General features: G+C 45.3%; 1 protein-coding gene across 2 annotated transcripts in view; it reads left to right on the forward strand.

Annotated features, from left to right (window-relative positions):
* The window catches only part of LOC124621862 (protein mini spindles), a 144,360-nt gene that overhangs the window by 40,152 nt on the left and 81,297 nt on the right, over window positions 1-22,911 (forward strand). For both annotated transcript variants that reach the window (XM_047147324.1, XM_047147325.1), the window contains exons 4-7: window positions 9,268-9,474; window positions 9,573-9,744; window positions 9,847-9,973; window positions 11,600-11,820. In XM_047147324.1, the coding sequence (XP_047003280.1) occupies window positions 9,268-9,474; window positions 9,573-9,744; window positions 9,847-9,973; window positions 11,600-11,820 (727 nt within the window). The remainder of the gene's footprint in view (window positions 1-9,267; window positions 9,475-9,572; window positions 9,745-9,846; window positions 9,974-11,599; window positions 11,821-22,911) is intronic.

Genomic DNA, 22,911 nt, shown 5'->3' on the forward strand with positions numbered 1-22,911 from the left:
TCCTTCACTGTGAGTCCAGATCATGAAGATGTCATGGACTACTCCCATTCCTCGATGTACTAGTCCGGAAGAAGGCAGATGGTGCCTTCAGTCACAGTATGTACTGCAAACCCATTCACACAGACTTGTACCTGCACGAACTCTGTCAGATCCTGATAATTTGGCAAAAGATGTAGAACACCTACAATATGTGTTCTACAAAAATGGATACTCTTCTTGAGATGTTCAAAAGGCACTGCACCCTGTTTCCCCACCAGAGGTTCCTCAAGAGGTTCAAGAAGAAATGGAGGAGGTTGCATATTTGCTGTGTGTCTGGCTGGTATCTGTCAAAATGAGCTGAATTCTCCTCAGACATAACATAAAGAGCATGTTCCATCCACCCACCAAGATCAAGACTCTGCTACGGAGTGCGAATGACGACCTAGATCTGCGGAAAATGGGCATTTATCACATACCTTGTGAGACCCCTGTGGGTCCAGGGGTTAGAATAGGCCCGAGGTATTCCTGCCTGTCGTAAGAGGCGACTAAAAGGAGTCCCTCCCCCTCAAGGGGGTAGTTAGTGCCTGCGTCCGGAGACGGACGGTTCCACGACCTATATTTGTGGTCATTTTGGTTTTACTTCTCTGGTTTCTTCCTTCCTTTGGTTGGTTCCTTTCTTTGTTCTTCTCCATCTCACTGTCTTACTTACTCTTTCCCTTGCCTTCTTCTCCTTGCCTTCTCTGGTCTCCGCCTCGGTGTTTGAGACAGTCTGTCCTTTCTCTCCCTCCCTCCCTTCTTTTTCCTCTTCTTCCTTCCTCCCTGTGCGTGCCTGAAGGCTGACCCACGCGTTCGCACGCGTAGCCGGTGACGGGGTAACGCGTAATTCCCCGCCCTGGGTAGACAAGTAAGGCACGCACTTACCCCCTGGTAAAGGCCAGGCCCAGGGAGGTGTGATTGCCTGAGCTGACACCTTCCGACCATGCCGATTGGTCCCTCCGTCCGTTTCTCGGGAGGTGTGACCTGAGGTATAAACATTAACCTAAGGCGGGAGTGCCCTCTGAGAGGATCCCCACAAGGAAGGATCGCGCCATCGGAGACGCTGGCAGTCATGGGGGATTCCTCCGCAGTGGATTTCTCTCCTTCTCTCTCGACTTCTGCCCAAAAACGGAAACTTGACCAGCCACCAGTGACAAAAGTACTACCGCCTGCCCCATAGTTCCTCGTAGTTTCTCGATCTGAGGACGGAAAGGATTTTTCCTGTCAACCCTTTCGTTATCCAGAAGGGCGTAGATGCCATAGCCGGATCTGTCAAGTCTTGTACCAGGTTGCGTAACGGTACCCTGTTACTAGAAACTGAGAGCGCCGTTCAGGCACAAAAACTGCTTCGGGCCACACTCCTGTACACGTTCCCTGTCCGGGTGGCGGCTCACCTCACTTTGAATTCGTCTCGTGGTGTGGTATATACTAGATCACTCGACAGATTGACTGACGAGGAGATTCAGTCTTTCCTCGCTGAGCAGGGCGTGATGGCTGTCCGTAGGGTCATGAAAAAGGTCAACAATGACCTTGTACCGATCCGGACACTTTTCTTGACCTTTGATAGTGTTCAGCTGCTGTCGCACATCAAAACGGGCTACGAGGTTATTTCTGTTCGCCCCTATGTCCTGACACCTATGCGCTGCTACCAGTGTCAGAGTTTTAATCACACTCGCCAGTCTTATTCCAATGCGGCTAAATGTGTCACTTGTGGCAGGGATGCCCATGAGGGTGACTGTCCACCTCCGTCTCCTCGTTGTGTGAACTGTCAGGGTGACCATGCAGCGTCCTCCTGCGACTGTCCCATCTATAAGGAAGAACGCTGTATACAGGAAATTCGGGTCAAAGAGAAAGTGTCCACCTCGGCTGCTCGCAAGCTATTTGCTAGTAGGAAGCCCACGCTGCTCCCAGCGGGGAAATACAGTACTGTCCTTGCCTATCCTCGGACTACCAGGGAGGTGGCGACGCAGACATGTGATCTGACCTTCAGCACTACGGTCGTCCGTTCGGCCAGTGCTAAGATCGCTTGGTCGACGTCTCCTCTTCCTCCCGCCACCCCTCAGACACAAGCACCTTCATCAGCTTCTGCCAAGATGAAGACCCAGAAGTCAGATGCATGGGCCTTCAAGAAGGAACCGTCCTGTGCAGACTTCCTACGTACTCCGAACTCCCAGCCATCGACCAGTACTTCCACTAAACGACCTTCCAAGAAGGCTCATAGGAAGCACGGTTCTCCTTCTTCGCCACGGCGCATTTCTTCTGCGCCACCCAGCAGTTGCCGCCCCAGGCCGTCATCCGTTTCGCCTGGCCACACCGCTGGTAGCCGAACATCTGGCCGTTCACTGGCGGAGGAAGCTCCCCCTCCTGGATGTCTTAACAAGATGGCCGATGAACCTATAGAACCAATGGACGATGACTGTCCGCCTACTGATAGCGGCGGCAGTGCTCACTCGAAGCCAGGCCCTCAGCGGCCTTCGAGGTGACCCCTTCTTGCATCTTCTTTTTCTTTTTCTTCTCACGATGGCACTTATTCACTGGAATATTCGCAGCATTCGCTCCAACCGAGAGGACTTAAAGTTGCTGCTCCGCTTGCACCGTCCGCTCGTCGTAGCCCTCCAGGAAACGAAGCTACGCCCGTGCGATCAAATTGCCTTGGCACAGTTCTACTTCTCACACCTCTGTGCGTTTTGACCTACCACCTGTGGCTGGTATTCCGGCTCATGGAGGGGTTATGTTGCTGGTCCGGGATGATATTTACTATGATCCCATCACATTGCACACCGGCCTGCAGGCGGTTGCCGTCCGAATTACTATCCCCACTTTTACATTTTACATTTGTACCATTTACACTCCATCGTCTGCTGTTACCAGGGCAGACATGATGCAAATTATTGCTCAGCTACCTGCACCATTTTTGTTAACTGGAGACTTCAATGCCCACCATCCCCTTTGGGGCTCTCCAGCATCCTGCCCGAGGGGCTCCATGTTAGCAGACCTTTTCAACCAGCTCAATCTTGTCTGCCTCAACACTGGCGCCCCTACTTCTCTTTCGAACACGTCTCACACCTATTCCCATTTAGGCCTCTCTATATGTACTACCTAACTTGCACGCCGGTTTGAGTGGTATGCACTTTCTGATACATGTTCGAGCGACCACTTCCCGTGTATTATCCATCTCCTGCATCATACCCCCTCTCCGTGCTCAACTAGTTGGAACATCTCCAAAGCAGACTGGGGGCTCTTCTCTTCCAGGGCGACCTTTCAGGATCAAACCTTCACAAGCTGCGATAGTCAGGTCGCACACCTCACGGAAGTCATTCTCACTGCTGCTGAATATTCCATCCCTCACACTACTTCTTCTCCACGTCGTGTACCGGTCCCCTGGTGGACCGCAGCATGTAGAGACGCTTTACGTGCTCGTCGACGTGCTTTACGCACCTTTAAACGCCACCCTACAGTGGCGAATTGTATCAATTATAAACGATTACATGCACAGTGTCGTTGTATTATTAAAGAAAGCAAGAAAGCCAGCTGGGCTGCTTTCACAAGCACCTTCAACAGTCTTACTCCGTCTGGGGTAGCCTGCACCGGCTATCTGGCATTAAGGTCCACTGACCAGTTTCTGACTTGACGGTTGCGAATGACGTCCTTGTGGCCCCTGAGGATGTCTCCAATGCCTTCGGCCGCTTTTTCGCAGAGGTTTCGAGCTCCGCTCATTACCACCCTCCCTTCCTCCCCCGAAAACAGGCAGAGGAGGCTAGGCCACCTAACTTCCGCTCCTCGAATCATGAAAGTTATAATGCCCCATTCACCATGTGGGAACTCGAAAATGCACTTGCCCGGTCACGGTCCTCCGCTCCAGGGCCTGATTCTATTCATATTCAGATGCTGAAGAACCTTTCTCCTGCGGGTAAAGGTTTCCTTCTTCATACTTATAATCACGTCTGGATTGAGGGACATGTTCCCGCATGCTGGCGCGAGTCTATTGTTGTCCCGATCCCTAAGCCGGGGAAGGACAAGCACTTGCCTTCCAGTTATCGACCCATCTCGCTTACCAGCTGTGTCTGTAAGGTGATGGAGCGAATGGTTAACTCTCGTTTGGTTTGGCTGCTCGAATCTTGACGCCTACTTACCAATGTACAATGCGGATTTCGTAGGCGCCGCTCTGCTGTTGACCATCTGGTTACCTTATCTACGTTCATTATGAATAACTTCTTGCGGAAGTGCCCGACTGTGGCTGTGTTCTTTGATTTGGAGAAGGCTTACGACACATGTTGGAGGGCGGGCATTCTCCGCACCTTGCATACATGGGGCCTTGGCGGTCGCCTCCTTCTTTTTATTCGTTCCTTTTTAATGGATCGACAGTTCAGGGTACGTGTGGGTTCTGTCCTGTCCGACACCTTTCGCCAGGAGAATGGGGTGCCACAGGACTCAGTTTTGAGTGTCGCTCTCTTCGCCATAGCGATCAATCCAATAATGGATTGCCTCCCAGCTGATGTATCAGGCTCCCTTTTCGTGGACGATTTTACCATCTATTGCAGCGCGCAGTGTACATGTTTCCTGGAGCGCTGTCTTCAGCGTTCTCTTGACTGTCTTTACTCCTGGAGTGTCGCCAATGGCTTCCGTTTTTCTGCCGAGAAAACGGTCTGTATTAACTTCTGGCGCTTCAAAGAGTTTCTCCCACTGTCCTTGCGACTCGGTCCCGTTGCTCTCCCATTCGTGGAGACAACAAAATTTTTAGGCCTTACATTCGACAGGAAACTTAGCTGGTCTCCACATGTCATATTTGACTGCCCGTTGTACCCGTTCTCTAAATGTCCTCCGTGTTCTCAGTGGTATGTCGTGGGGAGCGGATTGAACTGACCTACTTCGCCTATATCAGTCGATCGTCCGCTCCAAGCTGGATTATGGGAGCTTCGTATTCTCCGCTGCACGGCCGTCCATCTTACGCCGCCTCAACTCCATACAACATCGGGGTTTATGTCTTGCGATCGGAGCGTTTTATGCTAGTCCCGTCGAGAGTCTTCATGCTGAAGCCGGTGAATTGCTTCTCACCTACCGGCGCGATATACTGCTTTGTCGGTATGCCTGTCGGCTACTGTCAATGCCCGACCACCTGTCTTATCGTTCCTTTTTTGATGACTCTCTCGACCGTCAATTCGGGTTGTATGTCTCTGCCCTGCTACCCCCTAGGGTTTCGCTTTCGTCACCTCCTTCAACACCTTCATTTTTCACTCCCTGCAACCTTTAGAGTGGGCGAGAGCCACACGCCACCTTGGCTCCAGCCTCAGGTTCGCGTTCGCCTTGACCTCAGCTTGCTCCCAAAGGAGGTTACCCCCGGTTCGGTATACCATTCCCGTTTTGTCGAACTTCGTTCGAAGTTCATTAATATGATGGCTCTGAGACCAATGACGGGGTCGGGTGTTCTTTTATTGTCGGGGCACAAAGTTTCAAATACCGGCTCCGTGACCATTGTTCGGTCGTCACAGCTGAGCTCTTTGCCCTCTACCAGGCTGTTCTTTACATCTGCCGCCACCGGCATTCTGCTTATGTCATCTGCTCCGATTCCCTGAGTGCCATCCAGAGCCTCGGTGATCCGTATCCGGTTCACCCTTTCGTGCACCAGATCCAACGCTCTCTTCAGCAGCTAGTGGACGACGGTTCTCCGGTTAGCTTTATGTGGGTTCCTGGCCATGTCGGTATCCCTGGGAACGAAGCTACAGATGCCGCGGCCAAGGCTGTGGTCCTCCAGCCTCGGACAGCTTCTTGTTGTGCCCCTTCATCAGATTGTAGCAGGGTCATTTGTCGGCGCATTTTATCGCTGTGGCATGCCGATTGGGCTGCACTTACGGACAACAAGCTTCGGGCCTTGAAACCTCTTCCCGTGGCTTGGACGTCGTCCTCACGCCCTTCTCGGCGGGAGAAGGTCATTTTGGCCCGGTTACGAATTGGGACACTGCCGGTTCAGCCATCGCCATCTGCTGACGGCTGCGCCGGCGCCGTTCTGCCCATGTGGGCAATTTCTGACGGTCCGCCACATTTTAACGTCCTGTCCGGATTTTAATACACTGCGTCTTGATCTTGGCCTGCCATGTACTCTAGATGCCATTTTAGCGGATGACCCAGGAGCAGCTGCTCGCGTTCTTCGTTTTATCAACTTGACAAACCTGTCTGACATTTGATTATGCTGTTTTTTTAATCCTATGCCTGTCAATCTGTCTTTTATCGTGTTTTCCCTTTTAGTTGCTGTTTTAAACTTGTGCCTCGTGGTGCATTCCTAACGTAGTCTGGGCACTAATGACCATTGAAGTTGTGCGCCCTTAAAAAAAAACATCCCTTTGAATGTAATTACGGCATACGTCGGCTAGACGACTAGGACTGTTGACATCAGTTGCAAAGAACACCAAAGGCATGCCAGACTGGGATGGGCGACAAAGTCAGCAATTGCTGAACATTGTTTAGAACTCAATCATTTTGTACACTGTAATGATGCCAAGATTCTAACAGAAATGTCGAGATAGTGGGACAGTGTTTATCAAAGAATCCAGTGAGATTAAGACGACAGTGTGTCTCCTTAATTGCAACAAGTTTCCAACTGAGCTCTACCTGGACATCGGCACTTGATATTTTGAAAACGCAACGGAGGCAACATCAAGACCCCAGGGGACATAAGTATGAAGGTGGTTAGAAAAAAGTGCCCAATACATGTAACAAAGGACACACATAAAATGGTACATCAGGCAACAGACCCAATATGTGAGAATGTTCTACAGAGTCTCAAGCAGCAGTTTGAACACCTTCACCCTGAAAATATCACTGCAGCTGCTCTTTGTGGGCACGGACCTCGGACAGAATGCCTGACAGGGCAGAATGTCCTAGATCACAGGAGAGCTTAAGTGATGCCAATCAGTAGATAAAATGTCCAGCATGAGTTGGACATCATCCAGAACTTCATACAGCAAGATTGCGTATACATACTCTGTGGTTATTATCTGGAGTAGCATTTGGAACCATCATGGCTAGAAGAAAGCACTACAGTGGCTGCTATTGGTCAGTCTGTACCACAGACAGCACAACATGGCATGGAGTGCAGTTGGTGTGCCTAGCACAACATAGGCATAAATACTGGATATGTTCCACACTGGACTCAATATCGGACAGCACCTAAAGGAAAACTGAAAGTCACGCAGTTGAAATATTGTGGTAGAAAGACGCGAATAATGGCCAGAAACCTGATTACTTCATCAGTTTTTGTGGAAATGTGTTGAATTTTGTATTCAGACTTTGCTTTTCATAGACCACAGACCAATCTTCATAACGCTCTAAATTCATTACTGCACAATGATTTCTTGACAGAAATTTGTACATTTTATTGTAAATACGTTGCTGTTGGGCTGTCCTCCATCAGTGGTGACGGTCTTTATTAAAACTTTATGGTCACTGAAACCTGTATCAAATACTTCCTGTATTAAAGACTTTTACAGACCACTTAAATTTCTATTTATCAGTCATGATGTAATCCAAGTCTGTCTGACTGGTTGGTGTTACTCTCATCGCAAGATTTACTGTGACAGTAGGATGGATTGATTCGATGAGTCGAGTAGAGTGGCTCTCTGTTTACTATTACTGAGGGGGCCTGTGTTAAACTTGCCACAAATTATAAAATTTCTTGTTGCGGTTAATTTATTTAGGAACCATTCCATTTTTTCTTAGAAATAGCTCAAATTTTCCTGATGGGGAACAGTATACTGAAGCCATTATCAATTTTAATTTTTTAACTTGTATCACTGCCATCTCGAAGTCTATTTCACAACTTTGGTGGGTAATATTACCTATATTAGAAACTTCTATATCATCCTCGCCAAATATGACTACTCCTCCATAGTGGCTGCCTAGTCTACAGTAATAGTCAACCAGCAAGAAATTTTGTATGGAGACTGATTTTATTAAGGTTTCATCAAAACAGTGCTCAGAAAGAAACAATACAGAAATATCTTTCAGTTCATGTAACATCAGTATGTTTAAATCATCGACTTTGTTATATAGGGACTGAACATTTTGGTGAAAAATCTTCATTCCAGCATTAGTGGAAATTACTGCCACTTTTTTCCACTGTTAGTTCATGTTTTCACTTCAGGTTTGCTTCTTTAGTTTTCTCGTCAGCGTGGTTACGCACTTAGTCCTCAAACATTTTGTTCCTTCCCCAGATTTCCAGCGATAGAATTGCTTTGGGGTACAGTTTTAATCAGAGAACTGTGTGCCTAAGGAAAAAGGGACTGATGACCACACAGTTTACTCCTTTTCCCCTTAAAAGAAAAATCATCCTTCGGATGACTTTGCTGTCATTTGCTGTCTCATGTTCCTCCCAACTGGGCATGTGGAACCACCACATGTTGCAGCGGAGTTTGGTGCTAATGCTAAAGTGGTTGTGGTTGCTGTTGGTGAGATGTTAATGATCCTTGTGGGGTTGTTGCAGGTCCTATTGAGGTTTGTGATGCTTGAGTGGTTGTTTCCATTGAGATTGCAGGTCTTGCAATAGATTGACTTTTCAGTCACTGGTACAAATTGTTTTGCAAATGAAACAGGTTCATTGAAACTTCCTGGCAGATTAAAACTGTGTGCCGGACCGAGACTCAAACTCGGGACCTTTGCCTTGCCCGCGAAAGGCAAAGGTCCTGAGTTTGAGTCTCGGTCCGGCACACAGTTTTAATCTGCCAGGAAGTTTCATATCAGTGTACACTCCGCTGCAGAGTGAAAATTCCATTCTGGAAACAGATTTGTAGTTGTACTGAATGACTTCTTGCTCTCTTCTTTCTTCAGTCTAGTTTTTTTGGTCCAGTTCATTGTTAATTCATTGGGTACCTTCTTTCTTTTCTATTCCCCTGAACTGCTGGTCAGTTGTAATTTCTTAAGTCTTCTGCCCTTCCTCTCCTCCCCCTGAAACCCACTGATCATTTGTAGTTTGAACTGTTTGTAATTCTTTCCTATTCCTTCTGCTTTCTCCTTTTTTATTTCATATCTGACTTCCTAATCTAATTCTCTCAATATCAGCTGATTTAATTGAACTAAATTTCATTAAGCTTGTAGGGAGCTTTGTTGATGTTTGTCTGAGCCAAAACACCACTGACAATTGGCTGTCACTGTGTTTTTTTTTTAGCAATTGTTGGCATTCTTGAAGGTTCTTTTCCTTAAAACAGTTATTATTTGTATGAGGAAAAAGAAAGTATGTAAAGCTCGAGCTCTTGTTTTCAGGACTGTTGGTGAGGTTATGGCTGGTATTGTGACTAAATGCATAGCTGCTCCCAAGACAAAGACAAAGGAGTTAGCGGTCCAGATTACTCTGATGTACATAGAAATAGAAAAATGTGAAGCTGTTCAAGAGGAACTACTGAAAGGAATGGAACATAAAAACCCCAAAACTGTGGCGGCTTGTGTTGCAGCTATGACGGAAGCTCTTAGGTATCTAGAGCAACAATTTGAAGTGATCTGTAGTAGAAAATAGTTGATGTTGTGTGTGGTACCTTAACACACTGTTTTTTGCATTGTTTCATTTTCAGAGAATTTGGTATTAAAGTTATAAACATAAAGCCATTGGTGAAGAAAATACCAGTTTTGTTGGAAGACAGGGATAAAACGGTCAGAGATGAGGGCAAAGCATTAGTTATCGAGATGTACAGGTGGATTGGTGCTGCGCTGAAACCACAGCTTACGGCACTGAAACCTGTCCAGGTTAGTTTGTGCAGTAATTGCATCCTAGAGGTTGGTTTTCTAGGTGCTGAGGACAATGGTGCGAGTTAATATGAATAAAATATTTTGTCTTGTTGCACTCAGGTCACTGAATTGGAAACAGAGTTCGAAAAAGTGAAAGGGATGAAGGTGGCTCCAACTCGTTATCTGAGATCTCAGCAGCAGAAGCAAGCAAAGCTAGCTGCTGAAATGGCGGCAGGTGACGACATAGGTAAGGTTTTGTTTTATTTTGTGTGGTGGCGATTGACAGCTGCTGATGTTGCCGGTATGATAAGGCCATGGTCCAGGGCATAATTCTCTGCCTAATGTTTCTTGTGCCACTGCTGGAGACTTCATCAGAGGCTTTAGCAACTTGGACAGCTGTTAGACTTGATACAAGCTCAACAAGCCAAACTGTTTATTTGTATCCACACATCATCAGACTGCTGCCTAAGATCGTGGAGTCACGCCAGCAGGTGCTGTGGAGCTTGTACAGGGGGAGAGTTGGCACTCTTTGTTTTATTTAGCATTTCTGTTGAAATTATCTTTCTGCTTTCGAATTTGTCAGACAGCAGTCTGATGACATCACAGACCTACTGTTCCATGGATACATATAAACAGCTTGGTTTGTTGAGCTTGTTTGGAGTCTGGAACAGTTTTCTCAGTCATTAAAGCCTCTGATGAAGTCTCCTGTAGTGGGAGACGAAATATTGGACGTAGAATTATGGCTTGGACCACGACCTCATGCCCATGAATCGGGTATCGGCAAAATAGCAAATGCCAGCGACGAAGGCCTATGTTGTAGGAGCAGCTGGTTCATTCAAGGTAATGCGCTAAAAGACGTGTGCAGTATCTGTAATCTGTGATCTGAAAGAGATAATCTCAGTGTTACCAGATCAGTGTGAAGCTAAATATTTTGTTTTTCCAATTCTCGACAAAATAATTTAATTGGATGGACAAAATAATTTAATTGGATGGACAAAATAATTTAATTTGATGGATAAAAAAATCTGCTCACCAAGAGGTGGCAGAACACACTCATAAAAGAAGACTGTAATTGGGCAAACGTTTGGAGCCAGTAGCTCCTTCAGGCAGAAGGACTGAAGGGGAAGGAAGAGGGGTGAAGAAAAAGGACTGGAGAGGATCTGTCTAGTCATTTTCCTTCAGCCCTTTTCCTTCCACTTCAACCTTTCTGCCTGAAAGAGCAGCCACTGACTCCGAAAGCTTGCCTAATTAAAACATTCTTTTATGTGTGTGTTCTGCACCTTGCATAAAAAATATTTTAATTGAGTTCGGGAAGTATTTGCCGTCTTCAGATGTGCTTAATCCACAGAAAGCTTTGTACAGATAAACAAATATAGTTAAGCACTTTGAACACCTTGAGGTCATTAATTTAATGTCTCAGTGAATGTACATCACATTGTGACATGATTTTGTAGATTAAACACATTTGAAGATGCCATCTGTTTGTCAAAACCAGTATTTTGAATATTCTTTGTGCACCTAAGTGATAGTTGACATAATAAATTATTATAAAATGATTTAAGCTTCTTTTTTGGCAGTATGCATAATAATAAAGGCTATAATCTGTGGTATTGAAATCCAGATTGTACAGCATTATTCTTAGATTTTGATTAATGTATTGTTCAGAAGGTTATTCAAATCACGCTACAGTGATGGTGATCACATACCATTTATAATTTTCTGCAAGTTTCATGTTTATTTCAAGATGCTACGCTTTGAATTCTGTAAAATAAATTTTATATGTGGAATAAACAGCTAATTACTTCTTATGTACATACAACTTCTATTTTGCTTTAATGTTGTCCTGGGAGATTATGTTCCACTGCTGTTACAGGAGAAGAGGACGAAGAAGATGGAGCTGCACCTGAAGTAGATCCTTACGATCTGATGGAACCCGTAGATATTTTATCAAAGTTACCAAAAGATTTTTATGAAAAATTAGAGGCAGTGAAGTGGCAAGAACGAAAAGAGGCTGTCGACAGTCTGGAGCAGTTACTGCAAACGCCTAAACTAGAAAATGGTGACTATGGTGACCTCGTCCGCAGTTTAAAAAAGGTACTGTCGCTGTATGGTTCAGTCTCTGGGAAAGGCTTTTAAATTTAATTGTGAATTAAAACTTTTAATACATGAGAGCCCAAGTGTTTTGCAAACCTGTGTATGTAAAAATTGTTCATTGACTGACTTGCACAAAAATGTTTACACTGTCTTTTGCCCTTTATAACAGCTCATTGTCTTAAATTGAAATTGCTGGCCACCCTGCAAGCACCAGCTCTACATCTCCCACACCAAATCTACAACTATATCTGTATTCTGCAAACTTCTGTGAAGTGCATGGCAGAGGGTATCTCTCATAGTGCTAGTTGTTAGGGTTTATTCCCATTCCATTCACATATGGAACGTGGGAAGAGAGAGATTGCCAGTGTGCACTCTGTAATTACTCTAACCTTGTCCTCAGAATCCCTATGTTAGAAACGTGCAGGGTGTTGTAGTATGTTCCTAGAGTCATCATTTAACGCCGGTTCTTGACACTTCAACAGACTTTCTCAGGATTGCTTACGTCTGTCTGAGAGTCTTCCAGTTCAGTTTTATCACCACCTCTGACACTCTCCCATTGGTCAAACAAACCTGTAACCAATCGTGTTGCCCTTCTCTGTATACATTCAGAGCCTCTGTTAGTCTTATTTGGCACAAGTTCCACACAGTTGAACAATATTCTAGAATGATTTGTAAGCAATATCCTTAGTAGACGGATTGCACTACTCCAGTATCCTGCCAGTAAATCTAAGTCTGCCACCTGCTTTATCCACAACTTAGTGTATGTGGTCATTCCACTTCATATCCCTACAAAGTGTTACACCCAAGTATTTGTATGAATTGACAGATTGCAACAGTGACTCATAGATATTACAGTCACAGGATACTACAGTTTTTGACTTCGTGAAATGCCCAATTTTACGTTTCTGAACATATGGAGCTAGTTGGCCAATCTTTGCTTCAATTTGAAATATTACCAAGATCTGACTGAATATTAATGCAGCTTTTTTAAGACATTTCTTCATTTTAGGTAACTGCCTCATCTGCAAAAAGTTGTAGGTTACTATTAATATTGTTAATATTGTCATGCAAGGTCATACACACAACATGAACAGCAAGGATCCCAGCACACTTCTCTGGGGTACACCCTAAGTTACTTCTACATCTGACAATGACTCTCCATCCAAGATAATATGCTGTGTTCTCCATACCAAAAGTCCTCAATCCAGTCACAAATTTCACTTCATACTCCATATGATTGTACCGTCAACAATAAGTGCAGTATTGAGTCAAATGCTTTCCTGCACCTGCCTTGATCCAACGCTTTCAGTATGTCATGTGAGAAAAGCGCAAGTTAGATTTCACATGATAGACATTTTCGAAAACCGTGTTGGTTGGCATTGAGGTCATTTTGTTCAAGATACCTCATTTTGAGCTCAGAATATGTTCTAAGATTCTACAACAAATTGATGTCAAGGATATTGGACAGTACTTTTGTGGATCACTTCTACTACCTTCTCTAACGTTTTTGATGGCTAAGAGTGTGTGAAGTGTATGTGCAAGCTCCCCACAGCCGATCAGCCGATCTTCTGTGGATAGCCGGCTTCTGGAATCTCTCTAAACTACTTCTTCTGAAGAATGATGCTAGTCACAGGAACCTTAAAGACTCTCTCTCTCTCTCTCTCTCTCTCTCTCTCTCTCTCTCTCTCTCTCTCTCTCTCTCTCTCTCTCTCTCTCTCATGAAATAATGAGGTACTCGAAGAAAACTTTTCAACAACTATTGGTATATTTTAATTCCACAAAGAACAGAATTCACAATTCTCACATAAACAACTGACTTCTTGTAAGTCACCCGTATTGTCTCACGTTAGAAACAATTAAGTTACATTTACAGCAGAGTTGGCTTGATAACCACATCCCTATTATACAGGAATCATACACGTCCTGCTTCTAGCAAGTTAAAGTTAAAAGTTACTAAAAATCTTTTTTCAGCTCCACTGTTTCTTCATCACTAACAATAGTCACAGTTATGAAAAAGCACAGAATACCACAGAAGTTTCTTGGTTTTGCCGTGTGCTTTCATTACAGCTTCCATGGCATGACCGACAAGCACTTGTCAGTGCCGTTCGACCACCGTGTCTACAGTCTTCTCACGATAAACTTCGGACCTGCACACACAAGACAAGTGACGCGCAGTAGATGGGTTCCTTTCTCCCACTCACATGTAAAGTATCGTGTGTTTGAGATGGTGAAAGGCTAAGTGGTTCTAGAATTCACCCTGAAATTCTCGAAGCACTACATTATCCCCCCCCCCCCCAGATCAAACACATGATATTTTATACAAGCATTAATGTACATTATCACACGTAATAATTCATATTTCAACAGTATACATTTCTTTTCTTTTCAATTGTAAATTTCAGTTGTTTGACACATGAGTAATCTACTTTCTGTTCTCACCTTTTGTACTACTTTTTCTAAGTATGTACTAAATGTAGTATTTCTGTGTAGTTTGGAGGAACTCTCGGCAAAATGAAAGTCTTCTTTTGACACTTGTAAACTTCCATGAAATGTAATAATGCTAGTTGTGCATAGAATTCAAACTTGCCAGAATAATCCCTATAAAATGTGACTTCTGCCATGATACTGTCCCTTTCCTCTAGGAACAGTAACTGTACCTTACTTGTTCGTTGACCATATCAGTGCACTCCTCTTTCCATTCTGGTAGGTAGGCAACATCCCTATTTTTCAGGCAACAAGTCGTCCTATCTCCTTGTAGGTACGCTTGCCCTATATATTTAGCAAATGCTGAGTACGCTCCCTTATCCTGTCTAAGTAGGCCTCACAGTTCATTACCCTAGCATATGTTCATATGTATACTATGATTAAATATTATCTGGTAAAGATGTAAATCTATTTTACACTTTGCTTTCATTTCTTTCAATACATCATCCTCTCCCTAGAGTCTTCCTCTACTCATAAACTTGTATACCTGTAATAGATACCATGTCTGGATGTACTATTCAGTAGATGATGTTTACTTAGGCTATACGACGTTCACCATGATTTATCGATTAGTATAAATCATGCTTTACGATACCTACTCCCTTTCAAAATTGATACAAACTCTCCCATTTACATAACATTTCATAAAAGGTATAAAATATTCTATACAAAATAGAAAATCTATATGCTACAGTATAACAGTTGTTCAAATATTCACCTGATACTATATTTTTCCAGAAATATAGTCTCCCATTCAGTTTGTCATCTAGATATCACTCTGTTTAAATAGGCGGGGGAAACAATAGGCGACACATTCTCAGATGTCATTCTCTCGGTGACTTTACGATCTATAATCCCTTTTCCTTGTTCCTTCAAACTACTTATATTTACTATATCAGAGTTTGCTATCTTCTCTTGGAAGCTTCTTTCTACATTAGCCACTCGCGTACTTACACCTGTAATTTGCGACTGGATGATGGGCATTAATTCGCTATGCTTATCGCCGCTCTCCTTTAAAGTATTCAATCCCTGTTTTACAGCATTAAACTTAACATTACAACATGATCCCAACTTTTCATTACTTTCGGATTCGACCATATTACATTTTTCCTCAATATCAAATTCCTTTCTTCTTCTACTCCTTCCCCCCCCCCCCCCCCCCCCCCCCCCCCCCCCCCCCCCCCCCCCCCCCCCCCCCCCCCAGACTCGGAAATTGATCATTCTGTTTCTGATTAGTCAATGAACAGTTGATTTGCATGAATATCCTAGGAATTGGTCGATTCCTTCTTTAAGTCTAATTTCAAATCCTATACTCTACTGTTTGGGGTGTCAAATTCAGTCTTCAAAACATCCATGCCTTCGCATAGATTACTAAATTCTTTGCTCTTTGCGTCAATTTTGGCATTTAACAAAACTAGATTTGTTTCTACTGACTTTTTATTCAAGGTTTAACTCTGATTATTTAGAACTTCACTCTGAGCATTTAAACTAGAATGTATCAAACCTATTTCTTTCCTTAGAGTTTCATTCTGAGCATTTGACTGCTATCTTTGGTCATTTAACTTAGCATTTAAAGTTTTACTTTGATCATCTAATCGAGAATTCATTACGCCTAATTGTATACTCTTGACATTTGATTTGATTTACTAATTCAGACTAGTCAGGACCTTCCTTAGAAATTCTCATAGCCATGGCCGGTTCTGACACCTCTCCAGTTTACTGTATATTGTCCTCGCTTCTATGGGCCTTAAGTCATGTAAGCATTTAATATTAATTTTAATTATACCAATTAAACAGTAAAAGTTCACCCCACAATATTTTGTAACACTTTTTACTAGAGTAATAGCGTTTTTATTTCGCGTCCGCCCGGTGTAGAATTCTTGCTGCATAGGTGGGTAAATGTGGCGGCAGGTCAGCACTGTTGAACAGAAGCTTTTGCTGGCGGCAGTGGATGTAGGTTGGTTACCGCGTCTGCGTCCCCACAATGTGTGTGAGAGCTGTATATTCACCGCACTTGATCTTCTTGGTAAAATTGTTCTAGGCATATCTCTTCTTAATGTAATATGTCGAGATCTTCTCCCCGTTTTTTAACATTGTGGCTTTCTTACGTGTTCTCCTTTTTTACATTCACAAATTTTCTCCATCTGATACTTTGGGCTTAATTCAATTTCTTGGAATGATTCTTTTGTCTCATTATGCTTGGTTTCTGTGCCAACATGTGATATCTTCTTATCTCATTGTTGTCCCAAAATTCCCATTTTCTTCTGTCCTTTCACGCCAGTCACCATGTTCTAACGTTTTGTGATGACTTTTTTAATAGGCCTTCTCTTCTAAACCTGTGCTCTTTCGGCAACACTGTCGGTATCTTTGGACTCCACGCACAATAACAAATTCGCACTTTCAGTATAAACATTAGACTTCTTGAAAGTCACCCATTTCATCTCACATTAGAAATAATTAAGTTACGTATACAACAGAATTGGCTTGATAACCATGACTGTTATACAGGAATTGTACTCGTGTCTTGCCTCTAGCAAGTTAAGTTACTAAAAATCTTTTTTCAACTCCACTGTTTCTTCGTCACTAACAATAGTCACAGTTATAAAAAAAAGCACTGAATACCACAGATGTTCCTTGGTTCTGCCATGTGCTTTCATTAAAATTTCCATGGTGCAACCGACAAGTACTTGTTGGTGCCTTTCGACCACTGTGTCTACTGTCTTTTCGCAATAAACTTCGGACCTGCACACACAGACAGGTGACGCTCAGTAGATAGGGTTCCTTTCTCCCACTCACATCTAAAATATTTATGCCAAAATTCTCGAACCACTACACTTCTTGTAGACGTGTGACCTGAGCCTTTTTGCAAGAACTTGGCACAGTTTTTTGATCAAGGGATCTATGATAGATTACAAGAGAAGCTACCTCAACATCAGATTGTGATGCTGCTGACAGGGATTACATCAGGGCCCAGAACTTTGTTCAATTTTAACGATTTCAGCTGTTTCTCAACACCACAGACACTAGTACTTACTTCATTGATCTTCTCAGTGGTATGAGGATTACATTGGGCCAGTTGTCCTGGGTTTTAAACACAAACTTTGCTGCCACCAACAACCTTTAACATATGGCTCAAATTTCTTTGGATTTTGTTAAGTCATGTGACAACATTCTACTATGGTAGTCATTGAAGGCATCATATATTGCTCTCTTGACAGCCAAAGTTGTTTCAGGTTCTCTCTCTCTCCAGGGCTACAGTCAGTTCTGGGGACAGTGCTACAGATTGTGAGCTTGTTGAAACCTCACGTGCAAGGCTGGTCTTCTCAACCTTCTCTGCCAGTCGCTGGCACGACCCAAGAATGACCTCGGAGCCCATATGACAGGCATCATTTGTTCCTCCAACTTGCACCGCACTCTGCAATTGGTTGTACCCTTTTCCCTCAGTGGCTGCCGGAATAGTATCAACATGCTGAATGAGGCCCCAAGGCATGCACACAGTGCACTTCATGCCCTTTCCTGTCCCTTGCTGCCGTTTCCCTAAGGGGTACCATCGTTCGCCATATGTTTGAACTGCCGACAATTAATAGACCCTACCCGATTGTGTTTGCCTCCTCCTGACACCAGACAAAACAGGTTTCCCCAAAACAAGAGAAGTGAATCCTACAGTCTCAGTTTGAGTTTCATTGAAAGACAGCACCTCAAAGTTGTTGGTTTGGGGGATCGGTACAATACCCTGAGTCCTCCCTGGTCCCCGTCCACCCTGTGTAGGACACCTAGATCTACCACTGTCAGGTGGACGGGTAATGACATATCCTGTACTTTCTGCAGAGTAGACAGGACCCACTGAAACCTGGGTAACAGGTTGCTCCAGCACCACCTACTTTGGGAGGTTCCAGGTTTCTTCTAGTGGGAGAGGACACCTGCCAGTGGCTGAAGAGCCCAAAAGCAGCTGGTCGTAGGGCTTCACGCTCATCCTCAGTCCCGGAGACTGAGCCAGTGAAGTCCTCCCAGCCAGAGAAACCCAAGGAGCAGCAAGAGAAATCCAAAAAGAAAACTCATAAGACAAAGGAAATTGCAGTGGTACCCACACCACTGCTACCTACAACCTCTGCGGCTGGGGATGGGGTGGAGATTTTGGCATCCGCTGAGGACCTAAATCTTGCCAGACCATCAGACACAATGGATACAGACTGCTCAGGCAATAAATCAGTGGCAGCAGGTGACTCTGAGGCGTAAACTGCCTCATCGAATGTTCCATGCCTTCCCAGTCTCACGATGTGATCCTCCAGTGGAATTGTGTCAGTTTTTCCACCTCCTGGCTGAGCTACAGCAACTAAGATTTACACCTGCTACCTGCATTGCCCTCCAGGAAACCTGGTTCCCAGCAATGCGGACCCCTGCCCTCCGCGGCTGTAAGGGATATTACAGGAACCGTAGCGACTACAATAGAGTGTCAGGTGGAGTTTGCGTTTATGTCCTAAATTCTGTCTGTAGTGAACATGTGCCCCTTCAAACCCCTCTTGAAGCTGTGGCTGTCGGAATAAGGATGACGCAGGAAATAACTGTCTGCGATGTATATCTTCCTCCAGATGGTGCAGTACCCCTGAATGTATTAGCTGTACTGACTGATCAACTCCCTAAACCTTTCCTACTTCTGGGAGATTCTAATGCCCATAACCCCCTTGTGGGATGGTAGTATGCTTAATGGCCGAGGCAGGTGTCGAAACTTTACTGTCGCAATTCGACCTCTGCCTCTTAAATACTGGGGCTGCCACACATTTCAGTATGACTCATTGTAGTTTCTTGGCTATTGATTTATCAATCTGCGGCCCAGGGCTTCTCCCATGTATCCACTGGAGAGCACATGATGACCTGTGTGGTAGTGACCACTTCCCATCTTCCCGTCACTGCCCCAGCGTCAGGCACATGGACGCCTGCCCAGATGGCCTTTGAACAAGTGGAATGGAGAACTTTCACCTCTGCTGTCACTGCTGAATCTCCCTCACACGGTAACATCGATGTGATGGTTGAGCAGGTGACTAGCACAATTGTTTCTGCGGCAGAAACCGTGACCCCTCGCTCTTTAGGGTGCCCGAGGCATAAGGCAGTCCCTTGGTGGTCACCGGAAGTCGCTGAAGCAATTAAGGAGCGTCGGTGAGCTCTACAGTGTCATAAGTGGCACTCTTCCCTGGAGCACCTTACAGCCTTAAACGGCTCCATGACTGTGTTCACTACCTTATCAAACAGGAGGAGGAATGTTGGGACAGATACGTCTCCACCACTGGGTGCCACAAGTCACCTTCCCAAGTCTAGGCAAAGACCAAATGTCTTTTTGGGTACCAAGCTGCAACAGCTGTCCCCGGTTTTACCATAAATGACGAGTTATGTACCAACGCAAATGCGATTGCTGAGCACTCTACCCGAGCCTCTGCGTTGGAGAATTACCCCCGAGCCTTTCGCACACTCAAGCAGCGGCTGGAAGAGCAAGTCCTCTCATTCACTACACGCTGCAGTGAATCCTATAACACCCCATTTACAGAGTGGGAGCTCCTCAGTGCCCTTGCACATTGCCTCGACACAGCTCCTGGGCCTGATCGCATCCAAAGCCAGATGATTAAACATCTCTCATCTGACTACAAGCGACATCTTCTCGTCATCTTCAACCGGCTCTGGTGCGTTGGTGTCTTTCCATCGCAATGGCAGGAGAGCACCAACATCCCAGTGCTCAAAACTGGTAATAACCTGCTTGATGTGGATAGCTATCAGCCTCACCAATGTTCTTTGTAAGCTGCTGGAACGTATGGTATGTCGGCAGTTGAGTTGGGTCTTGGAGTCACGTGGCTTGCTGGCTCCATGTCAGGGTGGCTTCCGCCAGGGTTGCTCTACCACTGTCCATTAAGTCTGCCATCCAAACAGCCTTTTCCAGACGGCAACACCTGATTGCCATCTTTTTTTTACTTAACGTAAACCATACGACACATCTTGGCGACATCATAACCTTGCTACATTGTATGAGTGGGGTCTCCGGGGACCACTCCCGATTTTTATCCAAAACTTCCTGTTGCTCCATACTTTCCGTGTCCAAGTTGGTGACTCCCATAGTTCCATCCATATCCAGGAGAATGGAGTCTCGCAGGGCTCTGTATTGAGTGTCTCTATTTTTAGTCGCCATTAACTGTCTAGCAGCAGCTGTCGGGCCCTCAGTCTCACCTCCTCTGTATGCAGACGACTTCTGCATTTCATACTGCTGTTCCAGTACTACTGTTGCTGAGTGGCGCCGCCAGGGAGCCATCCACAAGGCGCAGTCATGGGCTCTAGCCCACGGCTTCCAGTTTTCAGCCACAAAGTCGTGTGTCATGTACTTCTGTCAGTGTCGTACCGTTCATCTGGAACCCGCATTTTACGTTAATGATGATCTGCTCACTATAGTGGAGACATCATTTCCTAGGACTGGCAGTGCCTCAATGCCCTCCGTTGCCTGAGCAATACCAATTGGGGGGTGCAGATCGCTGTACGCTGCTGCAGCTCTACAGAGCCCTTGTCCAATCCCAAATAGATTATGGGAGTGTGGTTTATGGTTCGGCAGCGCCTTCAGCATTGCATTTACTCGACCCTGTGCACCACTGTGGGGTTCGATTAGCGACATGAGCTTTCAGGATGAGTCCGGTGACCAGTTTACTGGTGGAGGCTGGTGTCCTTCCACTGCAGATTAGACATGCGCAACTGCTCGACAGTTGCGCAACACACATTCATAGTTCCCCTTGAGCATCCGAATTACCATTTCCTTTTCCTGCCCGCGGCAGTTCATCTCCTGCATCGGCGGTCCAGATCAGGGCCAACGATAGTGGTTCGCGTGCGGCCCCTTCTCTCCGAACTGGAGTCCTTCCTTTACTACGTCTACTTGCGGGCTGTTTACGTACGCCTCCGTGGTGTACGCCTCAGCTATAGCTTCGTCTGGACCTTTTCCATGGCACTAAGGACTCCGTTAACCCCGCCGCTCTCCACTGTCACTTCCTCTAGATTCTTGACATGTTCCGGGGCTCTGTAGCAGTTTACACCGATGGCTCAATGGCTGATGGTCATGTAGGCTTCGCATATGTTCATGGAGGACATAGTGAGCAGCAGTCCTTGCCAGTTGGCTGCAGTGTTTTCACTGCAGAGCTGGCGGCCATATCTCTTGCTCTGGAGTACATCCGCTCATGCTCTGCTGAGTCATTTCTCCTGTGTACTGACTCATTGAGCAGCCTACAAGCTATCAACCAGTGCTACCCTCGCCACCCTCTGGTAGCGACAGGCTGGCCAAACAGGCGACGTGGAAACCACTTGGAGATAGGCATCTCCGAAGCTGACATGCGTTCTGTCTTACACCGCAGGGTTTTCCAGCTTTGGGAGACAGAATGGCATTACAGCAAACACAAAAAACTGTGTGTCATTAAGGAGACTATGAATGTGTGGAAGTCTTCCATGCAGGCCTCTCTCAAAGAATCCATTGTCCTTTGCCGGCTCCGCATTGGCCATACGTGGCTAACGCATCGTTACCGACTCTGTCACGAGGACCCACCTCAGTGTCGCTGTGACTCCCAAATGGCAGTCGTCCACCTCTTGCTGGACTGCCCACTTCCTGCCACTCTGCGGCAGACTTCTAATTTTCCCAGCACCCTGCCTTTGGTGTTGGGTGACAATGCCTCCACAGCAGCTTTAGTTCTACGTTTTATGCGTGAGAATGGGTTTCATAGTTTTATGTAGGTTTTAGCGCATGTCCTTCGTCCCTCTTTGTCCTCCACCCTAGTGCTTTTAGGGTGGAGGCTTTAATGTGTTGCAGAGTGGACTAGCTTTCACTTTTTATGCTTGTGGTTGACCAGCCACTGTAATCTGCTTTCATGTTTTACTCCCTTCTGTTTCTAGTGTGTCTCTGTTGCTTTCTTGTCCTCTTTTGTTCCTTTTAGTGTTCGTTGCTTTCCATTCATTCTTGTAACTTTTCCTTTTTTTCCGTTTTGTGTTATATGTTTCGTCTGTTTTATTCTCACACTTTTGGCATTGTTTTATTAGGAACAAGGGACCGATTACTTTGTAGTTTGGTCCCTTCTCCCACCTTTAAACCAACCAACCAATTATTTTTTTAATTCCTTTTTAAATAACAGGACGTCCCCATCACCAGAGCTCCAGAGCGCTATCTTCATCACCCTCTTTAGCAGTTGCCCGACCTTCGACAAGTCACTCAGCGATCCGGCTGGGTACATGCATTGTCCATCCCAAATCTGCCCAACGAAACCCCAGCACCAGGCACTGCTGCTCCAGCCCTCCTTCAGTCACGTGCTGTTCACAACTCTCTGTCACACCGATCCTCCACACCTCAACCAAGAAAACCAAAGATAAGTCACAAGGGAGGTGACTATTGATACCGGGGCCAGAAGCAGTTAGGCCAGCAAACCGAGCTGCCACAGCTCACCCACAGATGAAGATAGTACTTAAGATACCTCTGGTATAGGCATCACAGCTGCACGACTCTCAGGAGCTATTCCAACACTGATTCGCAGCAGCTACCCATTGTTTGACCATAGTCACGGCAACTTCCAGCAGCTTACGAAAGTCAACCATCTTACATAT

Source organism: Schistocerca americana, chromosome 7 (genome assembly GCF_021461395.2).
Source record: "Schistocerca americana isolate TAMUIC-IGC-003095 chromosome 7, iqSchAmer2.1, whole genome shotgun sequence".
In the NCBI taxonomy this organism is placed as follows: Eukaryota; Metazoa; Arthropoda; class Insecta; order Orthoptera; family Acrididae; genus Schistocerca; species Schistocerca americana.